The sequence below is a fragment of the Squalius cephalus genome (assembly GCF_949319135.1).
Source record: "Squalius cephalus genome assembly, chromosome: 22".
Lineage (NCBI taxonomy): Eukaryota > Metazoa > Chordata > Actinopteri > Cypriniformes > Leuciscidae > Squalius > Squalius cephalus.
Genome location: NC_137143.1, coordinates 23,529,650 through 23,544,285, shown reverse-complemented (window position 1 = coordinate 23,544,285; position 14,636 = coordinate 23,529,650). Strand labels below are relative to the sequence as shown.

The 14,636-nt window shown below is 36.9% G+C and overlaps 2 protein-coding genes across 2 annotated transcripts in view; one reads left to right on the top strand and one right to left on the bottom strand.

Moving 5' to 3' along the window:
• The window catches only part of alpl (alkaline phosphatase, biomineralization associated), a 343,644-nt gene that overhangs the window by 58,927 nt on the left and 270,081 nt on the right, over positions 1-14,636 (bottom strand). The window lies entirely within an intron of this gene.
• Positions 1-14,636, top strand: part of eif4g3a (eukaryotic translation initiation factor 4 gamma, 3a) — a 54,600-nt gene that overhangs the window by 11,785 nt on the left and 28,179 nt on the right. Inside the window, exons 3-6 of the mRNA XM_079856806.1 lie at positions 590-757; positions 2,818-2,910; positions 4,648-4,680; positions 13,213-13,389. Coding sequence (XP_079712932.1) covers positions 590-757; positions 2,818-2,910; positions 4,648-4,680; positions 13,213-13,389 — 471 coding nt within the window. The remainder of the gene's footprint in view (positions 1-589; positions 758-2,817; positions 2,911-4,647; positions 4,681-13,212; positions 13,390-14,636) is intronic.

Genomic DNA, 14,636 nt, shown 5'->3' with positions numbered 1-14,636 from the left:
TTATTTGTCTGATCTAGCTATATACATGTTGACAGTTTAACTAACTTTAACTAATCTGCTCAGCAAGATTTTCCCAGACTGTTGCCACGCCATAACAGTAGCTGACCTAAAAAAAGACCATTTATTCCAGTGTGACAGAAATTGTCAAAACTTTATATTTTGTACACAAAATTATCATATATACAGTATAAGGGATGCGCCGATATGAAAATTTTGGCCGATACCTATAGGCCTAGTTCTTTATATATTTGAAAGCCAAAAAGCGATATATTGGCCGATAAATCGAAATAACAATTTTTATATCATTTTTGAGATCCTGATTCCAAAAACAAAAGTCTCACCACTAAAAGCCATGTTCCAAGCACACAATTATAATTATTTTCTCATTATGATTTCATGTAGCTTCTATGACAGACTGCACATGTTGCACTTTACTGTTTTTTCCTTTTTGATTCCAATCATATTTTTAAGCAATTCAAAACGGCGAACAGTATCTGTAGTATCTGAACTTGACTTATAAATAAGCTCTTTGCTGAAAGGGGCTATGGTGTGACGCTGTGTGTAAATGTTGTTTGTGGTCATTCCTCAGGTATCCAGACACCCTGTTTCTCCGTTCCCAGGTCATGACCTCAGCAAAACCCACCCAAACCTGGCAGGCACCCCTCCCGGCCACGCCACGTCCCAAGCCCTCTCTCAGGTATCAGGCCCTGCTGGCCCCTCATACCGCTTCCTCAAGGGCTGGGAGACAAGTGGAGCGGTAAGTACCAACACCCTCAGCATGTCCACATACTCCTTTGTCTGTCTACACAATTGTTTGCTTAATGACCTGCTATTTTTTCTGTTAAAGGGGTCATGAACTGCATTTTTATAAAGTTCTCTGAGGTCCACTTAATGTTATTAAGATTTTCAAATCAAAAAACATCCTAATTTAGAGATAAAATCCTGTATTTGACCCTCTCTTTCAAACACTCCATTATGATAGGCACGCCACATTCAATACTTGGAAGTAAACGCCCACTGCTATGATTGGGTAACAGTTTTCCATATTAAAAACATTTCCATGTCCACGACATTACTCATGTGGAATTGTTTTGAAAACTTCCGATGTTGAAAAATATCCTGTTACATAGTTGAAACATTTTCCAACAATGTGAAACATGTATGCGTATTATGCTTTATAAGTCTTGGTTGTGGCAAATGAAATTTAAGTACTAAGTTTCCACACTTATAGTTAACTCGATAACTTGCAGTGTTTTGTGTAAATGTAGTTATGAATAGTTATTTTTCGCACTGTCGTTCTTATAGGCTATTCATCGTTTATCCTTTTCGATAAAGTGAAAAACGTATACATTTTCATTTGCAGTGTCATGTTTTAAATAAAAGGAGAACGTGTTGTAATGTCTTTCTGATGATAAAACAGAAGATCTCTCTCACTGAAGCTTTTATTCAGGATTACAGTGAATGGCTTAGATCAAAACAATAACAAAAGCAGCATTCACTATGTGCTTTCTTCTGTATCCGATAATTCCCCGTATTAACCCATTAAATGCCGAAGCAAAGGAAAGAACAGAATCAGAACTATTCAGAGATTGACTGCGGAGCTACAGTATAAATACTCAGTACATATCAAACGATCTGTAAAAGACAAAGCAATATTGATGCATGGTAAAAACATTGTTACTCACACTTGTGCATTGCGACATTGCTGTCGGATCCAATATAGTCGTCACTGTATCATCTATTATCATCAGTCTCTCTGAAAAGCCTGTGCCGAACGGGCTCTTTAAAAATGAATCCACAGTAAAATGAAGTGAACAAATGAACTGTGTCTTACTGACGCGATCTGAAGCTTCGTTAAAAATAAAGTTCATCCACGCTTTCGTAATGTTATGATCACAAGTCGGCACTGCAAAACGCCTTGTGATCCTCAGAGGGATCTCTATCGCTTTGTTGCTTGAGTAATGTGTTTGTGTCTCTCGTATTTACAACTACATGACATGCGTGAATCGGTGGGCGGGGCTAAAGAGGCAATGATATTGAAGTAGGCATTGATTTTCTTCTGCAGAGACTGCCTTTCGTTGCACTATTACGTCATAATGTGAAAAAATCCAAAACGAGTCATTTGGGCAGCTTGGTTTCAATAAAAACTGTTTTTGGACTAACAAGAAAGTTTTGAGTTCTGAAACTTACAGGATATTTTAGGACAATGACCTCTTGTATGTCAAAAGATCAAGGAAAATTCGATTTCTCAATTCATGACCCCTTTAAGACAGAGGAGATTACATTTTGGTGTTGCTATATTCTAGGTCACCTTCTTTTGTACCAAAACAATATGTTTGTTCTTTGCGTTTGTTGGGTCTGAATTAACTGTGACATTTAGTATTGTGTATTACATTTAGATGTCTGATGTTTTGGCACACATACACACTATACAAAGTGTCAAGGTTTTGTGTTATGAGTGATTTTTGCACCGCTCTTCCTCACCATGGTTACCACCAGCCTGAAGGAACACTGTCGCTATTTTATAAATAGTGTTTCCAGCTGACACAGGTGCTGTAATGATCCCACGACTTTCTCACATACACACACTGGACAGATATATACACACTCTACAGACACTTTTATATACACGGCTGCTGTGGATTGATTAGAGGGTAATGTATTCATCTGGGTTTTGTCTGACAAAGAAATTAAGTCAATATGCACACACTCACACAGTTAATGATGATCTTTTATTTTGTATCCTGTGCTCTGAATGAAAACCGAGCTTCAAAAGGGAAGTTGCCTAACCTTCGCTGTCTATGATTCACTCCCTAGCCTTCATATAACCCAGCTCAGAGTGCAGGCTCCACCCCCCTGGTGTATTCGCCACAGACCCAGCCAATGAACGTACAGCCACAGACTCGGCCGGTAAGCAAGGCACTCCGCTTACGTAAATGAACATTGAACATCGAGACAATTTTTGTGGCCCTTGTGATTATGTCTTAATGCAATAATTACAAACATGTCTTCTTGGCATGCTAATGTGTAGTTGGTCTGAGAGGTATGATGGTTCCTGTAGTGGTTGGAATGTTTCGATTAGTAGAGAATCTGTTTTTTAAGAATCCGACACCAAGCAAAAAAACCTATTGCCTATTCTGCACATTGTCCAGCAAATAGACATTTTCAGTGTAGACACTTTGGTTGCTAATAATAGAACCATTTTGTCTGGTATAAACACAGTTTATGGTTGCCAAGCAACCATATTAATATAGAATTCAATTGATGTATTTATGATGCATTGAAAAATTAAAAACTAATTTGAGATGAAATGCATTTGAAACATTCATTTGAAACATTTTATTTTGTGTATTATCAAAAATATGAATAAATTATTTGATAATTTAATCATTTAATCATTAAATGATTATGTAAATAAGACATTTTTAGTTAGAATGTCTGTTATTATGATATAACTACTAATTACTCATAATATAACATTTTATTTACTCTATTGTTCAAAAGTTTGGGGTTGGTAAGGTTTGCTAATGTTTTTGAAAGAAGTCTCATATGCTCACCAAAGCTACATATATTGTGAAACATTATTACAATTTCAGTTTGTTTTAATTTAATGTTTTTTAAAATGTGATTTATTTCTGTAATGGCAAAGCTGAACCTTTAGCAACCATTACTCAGAATCATTCAGAAACTCTAATCACTCTAATATGCTGATTTGCTGCTCAAGAAACATTTCTTATAATAAGGAAGTGTATTTCATGTACCATACATAGTCTGCTTGCCTCATTAATATAAAATAATATTATAAAAATTAGAAGACTGGTCCTGGGATTGTTAGGCTTGAGTTCATATGTTTTACACCAACTTCAATCATTTATTTAAAGAAATAGTTCACCCAAAAATGAAACTTATCCCAGAATTGACTCACCCTTAAGCCATCCTAGGTGTTTATGACTTTCTTCTTTAAGCCGAACACAATCAGAGTTTTAATAAATTGTGTCCTTGCTCTTCCCAGCTTTGTAATGGCAATGAATAGTGTCTGAGTTTTTGAAGCTCCAAAAAGCGCATCCATATTTTAAACTTTATAAACTATAATCACTGGCTTCCAGCAACAGCCGTATGCGCGTTCACGAGTGAGTCACGTTCCAACGTGAACGTGCGTACGGCTGTTGCTGGAAGCTAGTGATTATAGTTTAAGTTTTAATTATGAAAATTTTTCTTAGAAAAACCCATCACTTCGCTTCAGAAGGCATTTATAGGCTATTAGGTATTATATTTATATGGATGGATGTGCTTTTTTGAGCTTCAAAAACGGACACTATTCAATACCATTACAAAGCTGGAAAGAGCTGAAAGAAGAAAGTCGTATACTCTTAGGATGCCTTGAGGGTGAGTAAATTATGGGATAATTTTCATTTTTGGGTGAACTATTCCTTTAAGACCAAAAAAAAAATTAAGATTAAAGATCAGCCAATAGGACCACCAGCTCTGCTGACATGTTACACAACCCTGCTACACTACTCTTGTTTCATTTGTAATGGAAATGCAAAGGCATCCAAGGTGGATCATGTGTTATCTTCACTGTCTCTCTATTCTTTCTCTTTTTTTGTCGCTCCTGATGACCTCAAACCATGCTGTTATCTCCATCAGTTTATGACGGGACCTCGGCAGACCCACCATCAGGTAAATTCCACAGACCCAATGTCTCTCTATCCTATTAGACGTTTCTTAAGATGCTTATGGATTTTGCTTATGTGTATAAAGATCTGTATTGAGACCCGTAAAGTTGTATGGTTTGAGGAAAAACAGCATCGGCTAAATAACTAATTTCAAAAGAGAATCGTACCTGTAATTTGCAAGGATGTTTGATGTTGTCTTCTTTGCCGTCCATGTCTTAAGTCATTACTTAACTGTCACTCTGACCACCGTTTTTGAAATACTGTTTGAAACACATGTATCCCCATCAGTTTTGCATTAGATGTATAACACAAGTAACAGCAGTGCAAATACAGTTTTGAGAATATTGGTTCACAATTTTATTGTAATCTGAAAAACCAAACCTGATATGTCTGTTGTGGAAACGGTTTCATAAACAGTTGAGTCCGCCCTAGAACCCCAAAGCAATTCCACTGGCTGAAAGAATTTTCAGTGGTTTACACTTGTGGTGCAGAAATTGCACTCTTCAGCTTTAAAGAGGCCATATTATGCTCTTTTACAAAGTCTTTGATTTGGTTTTTGGGGTCTAGAGAGAGCAGGTTTTCATGCTTGAACATTATTTTTTACATGCTACATTATTGCAGCACCTCTCTTCCCAGTCCGTCAGTAACCCTCTGTTTAGTTTCTGTTTCTGTGAAGCCCTTCCTTCTGAAAAGTACTTTGTGCTGTGCTCTGATTGGTCAGCTGGACCAGTGTGTTGTGATTGGCTTCTAGCGCGTTTCGGAAATGTCACGCCCCTTGCCATAACCACAAGTTTAAACACACTACTAACGCAACTCAACCAGACATTGCCACCTTTTGTTTGCACATGCCTTGGGTGGGAAATATTTAAGGGAGGAATATTGTGATGTGTTCGTTCCCGGAAGAAAACTCAAGACTACTATTGAGGCGTTTCAGGGAGTTCAGAAACAGTGCTGATATAGAGAATCTCCATTTGGAGTGACTATGTGCTTTGTACATTTGCAGACCTTTTTCTTGCTCAAACAGCAACATTACACACTGAAGAAAGTTGAAAATGTAATAACCATTAAGGACCATTATGACTAGAGACGTATTCATATTCGCATATTCATGTATTAGCTCAGCTGTGTAACAAGCTTCTCGTCCTTGAGAACCAGACATTAGAAGTGTCTCCTCTGACTCATCCATTTCTTGTCTTTTCTAAAAGATTGTCTAAATAATGATGATTTGCATTCATGTTATCTGATGAGCAGATGTGCGATGAAGACGACTGACATTCATTGCCAAATCTTGTCAAGGCTGTTAGTGCACCTTTTATTAGATGAAATACTTCAATCAATGTGTCACGTTCCTGAGCAGAATCGTTGTTGTAAGTGTCTAGACGACTTGGGCTTTTGTCAGTCCTAACCAAATGCATTCAGAGGTCATTGTGATCATTAGAATGTAAGTTGCATTGCTGAATTCATGAGCAGCGTTACACGTGTCTGTACATGATAGTCTATCCACTGTGCTTTGGTGTTTCATTACACGGAAAAACTTGTTTGTCATTTGTTGCTAATGATTTGTTTATGCACTTTGCGTGTAGCCACAAGTCCATCCATGCAAGTGTGTCCATATACGCATCTGACCTTAAAGGAAAGTCGAGTGACTTTCTGCCCCGCCACACATCTCCTCTTCAAATGGCTGTGCTCTTCACAGGACTTAACCCTATAAAATGTACTGTATCTGGATTTGATATGCAATTTTCTAAGGCCTCTAAATGACCAACATGATCAAAACTTTGCTGAAAAACCTGTTGTACACAATCTTCTACATCCCTTCTCTAGTATAGCAAGTAAAAGGCCTTTTAGTAAAATTCTAAAAACATCAATTTTAAGGTTGTTGTTCAGTAAACATAAGAATACATTTTATATTGTTAGTGATATTTCAAGATGAACGCTTACTGGACTAGCCTAAATAAACTGTTTTTAACTTGACTTGAACCTTTTTTTTTTATTATTGAAGAAACATGTTAAAATGTGATCGATCAAATATAGATTAAACAAGCTTTTGAGGAATGTTTATTGTACATCTCTCAATCATCATTGTATTGCATTACATTATATGTTTTTTGCCTCTCCTATATTATACTAAATGAGTAATAAAAACCTAATGTATTAAATATGATACTCAACAAAAAAACATGTATGCAAACTTTATTATAGATTTAAAAAAAACAATTTTCTGACTGATTTCATATGTCAGGCATAATTTATTTGCACCAGAATTATAATAACAAGAAACAATGCATTACGCTTAAACATTTATTATTGATTTGTGTGCACAGCAGATAAAAAATAAGACTGATTGACATGAGGGAGCGGCAGCTTAAAGATTTGCAGTACAGTACTGGGCAATAGCATTTAGAAAAGATGTTTTTCCTGCTGTCTCTAAATGACTTTTCCCCCTTGAATTTTAAGTGTGTAGCAGATGTGCTAACCCATGTGGAGTGGGCTTAGCTTGAAATGTAATGTTATAAATGTAACTGTTATGTTATATTATCTTTGGTACAGCAAAAGAAACTGTTATTTGATGGTTGAGATTATAATTGGGCACCATTACGTTAAAATGCAGTAAGGCATCTTGAGTAAAACAGCTCTATATTTAATGAAACGCATACAAAAGACCTGAACCGAAAGCTATGCAGCCTGTTTTACAGAATACAGAAGTTAGTTGCACATAACCCCAATACAAAATAAAAAGATGACTGGGCCGAATGCGTCATTTTTTTTTACTTAAAGCTACACTGTGTAATTTTTTAAGTTGATTCTTAGCAAAAAACACTTTGTTCTTTCAAAATGATATGTGCTCATTACTTCTACCAACGAATCAAGTATTCTCGTAAGCGTAGAATCTGCCATTTAGAATCAATACGAGCGAGTCGCTCGAATGGCGGCAGCCATGTTGCGCCATCTCCATCTTGAAAATACATTAGCCAAAGAGGGACATACCTGGAAATTCAAGCTTCGCCTTTTGCGTTTTGACACTCAGTGGCACCGTGACGAACGCGAGGGGGAGATTACTCGCGACTGCCGTCAGATTTGGAATAATACGGCCACCGTAGGAGTTAAAACGCCCTCGGAATGGGAGGGGCTAGAGAGTAATATTCAGTTGGTAGTCATAAACAATTTCACCGCTAGATGGGAGAAAATCCTACACAGTGTAGCTTTAAACTGAGGTGTATTTACATTCACTGTTGTTTAGCGAATTTTTGTGGGCGAAATCCAATAGTAATCCACACGTTCGGAAATTTTGCGTGAGGAAGAATGATTTCCGCATGCAGATTTCGCAACGGGTTCAAATGTTTGACAGATTTGCCATATTAACCAATGGAAAGCTGCTTGGTTTTGAAAGTGACTTCATGTGCTTCATGCATCGTTATGTTATTGATGATATACCTTTTTTGCCCGTGAAATTTCACTAATATGACCACACCTCTATGCTTTTTTTTTTTTTTGGAGGGAAAAAAGAGCAAAAAGAGCAAAAACAATGTACACAGGTCTGTTCGCCCTATAGAACAGCGCTTGACTGTGTAATGTGCGACAGTGAAAGAAGCTTTGACATCTGTGCTGATGTTAAAAGAGCTGAGTTAAGGTTTCATTTCTCCCCTGTGGCTGCGGCAAGTCCCAGCTCGCTTCCACTGCAGACTGGCTAAAACTGATGCCTACAGGCCATTAGAAAACAAACAGAAATAGGAGAGAGTGGAGAGGGAGTGACACACACACACACAGAGGGTGGAATAGTTGGCTGGTGTTGAATATTGGTCAGAGGAATAGAGGGCACTTGTGATTTAAGAGAAACATTTGAATGAAAATTCATTTTAAAATATTTAGATATTTAAAAACAATGCATTAGTTTATTCAGTTCAAGTTTCAATTCCATTCCATATAGGTTTATTTTTATATAGCACTTTTCGCAGTGCATATTGTTTCAAAGCAGCTTTACAGAAAATGCTTTAGGTTTATCATTACCATGACACATTGATTTTAATGACACTTATTACTTTTTCGAAAACCACTAGTCACAGCTGTCCTACAATACCTTACCTTAATACACAAAATTCACAATACATGAATTTGAAATAGTTGTGTTTCAATAAGGGCAAAGATTAAGAATATATATATATATATATATATATATATATATATATATATATTCCTTCAATAGTTGAGAGCTTTTAAATCTTGTTTTTTAAGTTCTAAATAAAAATGTATCTGTATGTTCTTCATGTGCTTAGTATGAATTATTGTTGAGAATCAGTTTATTTTAGTTTATTATTCCATGCTGACCTGATTCGATTGCAAAGCTGAATATATATATTCAGCTTTGCAATCAGATAATTACATTTTCAATTATTTTAAAATAGAAAATAGTTATTTTAAATTGTTTATTTTTGTTCAAATAAATGTGGCCTTGGTGAGCATGTTTAATATTATATGAATACATAAGAACATTTTAAAAAGACATTTGTTAATTTAAAGTGGATGTATGCTTTTTTTTTAGATTAGATTAGATTAGATTCAGCTTTATTGTTATTGTACAAGTACAGAGACAATTAAATGCAATTAGCATCTAATCAGAAGTGCAAATAACAATGTTTTAGAATAACAACTATTTGTTCCATTCATGTTCCATCTTCCATTTATCCCCCTCTCTCTCTTAGTCTCTCATGTTCTCTAACACTCGTTTCTGTCCCTTTCATAGATCCACAATCTCTCATGCCCTTTTTCTTTCAGTCATTCATGCCCTTTTTCTCTCTGTTTCTGCCATTCAGATACATGCACTCATTCTTATCTCTGTCCCTCACAAACACACACACACCAAGTCTCCGCTTCCATCCCTCCATGGCATTTCCACACACGCACACACACACACTCTCTCTCACACACCCTTGTACAGCATTGTGACAGTAGTTTAGCACAGTGGTCTTCCCCTCAGGCTGGCTTGATCCCCTGTTGGCCTGTGTGAGTCACAGTGAGAGGAAATCACCCATTACACACACAAGCAAAGTTTGTTCTCCAGTGGTGGTCTTCATGTTTCTTTACTTTCTTGTTTCCTTTGTCAGGTCTCTGTTCCCACCTTTGACCCAAAAGTGGCTGAAATTCTATAAACCGATATTTATGTTAATTTTAATATTTAAAGTGATTCCAACTCAATATAGTTTCTTTGCGCCATTATCGTTATAGTTGTGATGTGTTATTCTTTTTTCATTTCGAATGATTTTTAGAACTATAAGATCAGATGTTTAAGCTTTGTAAAGTTCTGTCCCTCTCATTAACTTTTTGGATGATGTGATATAGCTATCTCACATTCTTTTCTGAGCATTTGTTCACCAATCATCAGTGTCTTTACTTGGGTTACTTGTTGTGAGTTGCCCCAACATGCCACCCCATTACATGATCTCACACATAGTCTATCCATTTACACCAAAGCATGCCAGTCAAGACCTTTAACCACATTATTTTATAGGTTACATAGTGAAACCCAGTTTGGGTCAGTGCTCAGTGTCTTTTATTCTGTGTGTATTTAACTTATCTTGTCCGGTTCTTCCTGAGCTTGTTGATAGCCACATAAATTATGTCCTCTCTCAAAGAGCACAGCGAAACTCAACAGCAGGTTTATTGCAGGACCACTATGGTGAGCACAGACAGTTACACATAATCTCCACTCAGCTTACAGTCACTAGCGGATCAGTTCAGTGGTGTTAAATCACTTTTCAGCCAACCGTCATGGGGCGTCCGCTGGTTTTATTGTTCTTGTTTCTACACATACTTCTGGCTTTGGGAAATCTCCCCGAGGCTTGTTTAATGATAGGCCTGGATTATTCTGAGCCATGTTGTTAGATGTTTTTGGCTGTACCTGAGCCGTACAGTTAGGATAGATGATGTCTAACATCGTGTCTACACGGACGCGACAGCTGCAAAGTTACAAATAACTTGAAATCTCAGAAATAGTGGGTTATAATGGGATCTATTTTCTTTTTGTGCGTTACGTGTAGACACATTGTAACATTATGACACCTGCCTAATATGCAGTTGGTCCTTTTCATGCTGCCAAAACAGCGCCGACCCGCCGAGGCATGAACTCTAGAAGACCTCTGAAGGTGTCCTGTGGTATCTGGCATCAAGACGTTAGCAGCAGATCCTTCAAGTTCTGTAGATTTCAAGGTGGAGCCACAGTGGATTGAACTTGTTGGTCCAGCACATCCCACAGATGCTCGATTGGATTGAGATCTTGGGTATTTGGAGGCCAGGGCAACACCTTGAACTCTTCATCATGTTCCTCAAACCATTGCAGTGCGGCAGGGTGCATTATCCTGCTGAAAGATGCCACTTCCATCAGGGAACACCATTGACATGGTTCTACGCAGCGGAGTGTGATGCACTGTGTTGTGACACATTCCTCTCATAACCATCATTTACATTTTGTGTACATTTTGCAACAGTAGACTTGCTGTTGGCTCAGACCAGATGGGGATAGCCTTCGCTGGTAGGCTTGCTATGTTACACAGTGTTCGGCCGTACATCGATTACTTGCTTACCATTTTGCTTTTTTATAGTAATAAAAACCATTTAGTTCAGTTGGACAACGGATGCTACAATTATAAACTAAAAGCATTGCTCTGCTCCATACAGCACAAACTGCAGAGTCGCACCACAGTGCAGCAGGAGTCAGATTTCACTTATCACATGAAGTGAGTAAGGAGAGATGACTGACAGGGCGATGGCGGAGGATTTCGTCCCCAACAGATCCTGATGTCAATGCCAAGTATCTTGTAAAATATGCAGTCAGTACCGCCAAAAGCGAAAGTGAAAAGTGAGCACGCCTCCCCCGGTGTTATCAGTAATACTGGTGTCGCAAGTTTATTTACCAGTGTGAAAATTTCCACACCGTGACATCCCAAGTCGCCGGTTTGTGGTTTGTCCCTCCTTGGACCACTGTTGGTAAATTCTCACACAACACACAAGCCTTTCCGTTTCAGATACTCTGACCCAGTCTCCTTGTCATAACAATTTGGCTTTTGTCAAAGTTGCTCAGATCTTTATTCCTGCCCATTTCTCCTTCATCCAACACATTGATTACGAGAACTGATTGTTTGCTTACAGTACCATCTAATTTACCCACACCTTGTGGCCTCGTAAGGAGACGATCAACTGCCATAATGTTTTGGCTCAGCGCATGAGTGATATTTGAATTAAGAGCTCTTTTTTGGACTACTTAAAATTTTGAAAAATGAGGCTAAATCAAACGGTTTATCACATATCACATCCTGGAATAAACATCTGATCATGGCCTTAATCGACCTTCTAGTATATTGTCTTTTATGTGTGATGGATTTTTGATATTGTGTGTGACGAATCGATAAGAAAGAAATATTGTGACAACAGTTTGACAGTGGTTTCCTCTGTTTATTGTTGAAGGTGGTGAATTTGTACATAAGCGCTGCATTGATGGCTTTGGCTTTAAATAAGAGTGATTACATTTTGCTGTTGTGCTGACTATTAATGCTAAAGCAAAACATGCTCTCAGCATGCAAAAATACTCTCTGAGAATTTGTCTCTAATAATAATAATTAAAATATTTGATAATTATATCAATATAGTATTTATTTGTTTATATTTATTAATTTATAATTAATATATTTATTATTTATTAATATTGTAAAATATTTAATTATTATAGACAACAAATATAAAATTATTATTATTAATAAATTCTTGGTAAGCCCAAAATACAGACATTTTTGCAAATGTATCTATTCATTAAAATGTTATAATCTGCCCTTTTTTCTTTAAAATAATTTTAAGGACCAAAAATGTCCCCTTTTTTTCGAAAAATCAACCACACATATAGACAGAGACATTTAGACTATCAATCCCATGAGGGAAATTGCATATGGTGTGTGCATAAATAGTGTGTGTAGAATCAGGGAGAGAGAGAGAGAGAGAAAGAGAGAGAGAGGGGTGACCTCTCGCTCCAGTCCTGCCTGGTTGCTGGCGCCCACTGACTGGGTTTGCTGAGGTAATATTTGCAGTGCGGAGTGAGTGAGCGAGAGAGAGAGAAATCCAGGGAAAGCGGGGGAGGAAGTGATGGGGGAGGGGACGACTCCTCCAGCAGGCATGCAGTATTCTCCTGATGAATAAACCGTTGTGCCAGAGTTGTGCCATCACCCCACTACAGCAGAGAATGAGAATACTGCTCATATCTCCAGGCTGCTCTGTGTGTCTATGTGTATTTATTGTATTTAGTGTATTTATATGTGTGTTTCTTTGTGTCTGTTCGAGGAGCAGAATTGATATAATTCATCAAGTATTTGTGAGATTGCAGCTGTTCCAGTGTCTGAATGTCAGATTGTCAATGAGATGCCTCATGATTTGAATAAATTGCCTGACAGGCACAGCAGGATGTCCTGAGGTGAACTGTCTTATGTCAACACTGACTTGTATCTCTTCTTTCTATGTTTCTGCTTAACTCTTATTTCTTTGACTTCCTCCACAGTTCCTCCACAGGGCTCAGATGCAGACAGCACGACCCACCCTCCCTACCAACAGCCCCTCCCTTCGGCCAGGCTCACAGACACCCACGGCTACGGTTTATTCCCCCAACCAGCCCTTCATGATGACCATGACGCCCATGCCCTTTCCTACCCAGACACACCAATACTACATTCCCCAGGTAAAGAGTCAGTGGACATGTTACTGAGAAATAGATATCGCCAAATATGGATAGCATACACACAAAAAGATATTTTCAGGGTTCCCACTGTGACAAAAAAGACACTAAAGACACTTTTCATGCACTAAAAAAATTGTTTTTTTTTAATGCATGAAATGTTTTTAATACAATTTTACCCAATGTGACATTATAGCCATTTCATCCTTTAATTTATTTTATAAAATGGGATGTTTTACAAAATGAATAATTTTCCGTCTCTGTATGGCAAAAATATAAATAAAATTAAAGCTCAAGTGTGTATATATGTGTGTGTGTGTGTATATATATATATATATATATATATATATATATACAGTACTGAGCAAAAGTCTTAGGCATGTTAATGCCCCCCCCCCAAAAAAAATGATTTTAAGTCAGTTATTTATATCTTTTGCTGTAGTTTGTCAGTAGGAAATATCAGTTTACATTTCCAAACATTCTTCCACAGGGGGGATATTAACATGCCTAAGACTTTTGCACAGTACTGTGTGTATATATATATATATATATATATATATATATATATATATATATATATATATATATATATATATATATATATATATATATATATTTATTAAATATGAATATATTTATTAAAGGTAGGGTAGGCAAATCTTTTTGTTATTCTAGTTGAAACGGTCTTCACATCCTGATAGTAGTCAATAATAGAAGTGGTCTAATTATTAAAAAAATTACATTTAACATCTGTGGAAGTCTCAGTACCTAAATATGTTCGTCCAATCATTGCAATCGGTCTGAATGCAAACATACACTATATGATTTTAAGGCTATTTACCTTTAAAAAAAAATTCAGATGGGATGTTTAACAAAAGTAAAGTAATCTGGTATATACAGGGCTCTACGCTAACTTTTTTCCCAAGGAGCACATGTGCTCCTAAATGAAAAAATTTAGGATCACAAAAAGAAATATAGGAGCACAGTGAAAAAAGTTGATTAAACTGCTCAGTTCATATGGATTAGTTTTATGATCTTTTTATGAACTTTTTTTCGAAGCATTAAAGTGGTTGTTGTGTAGGCTGTCAATGGATGGAAAGAAATCTCTCAATTTCATCAAAAAGTTCTTCATTTGTGTTCCGAAGATGAGTGAAAGTCTTACGGGTTTGGAACGACATGATGGAGAGTAATAAATGACAGAATTTTCTCTTTTGGGTGAACTACCTGTTTAATAATTAGCTATGCAATTA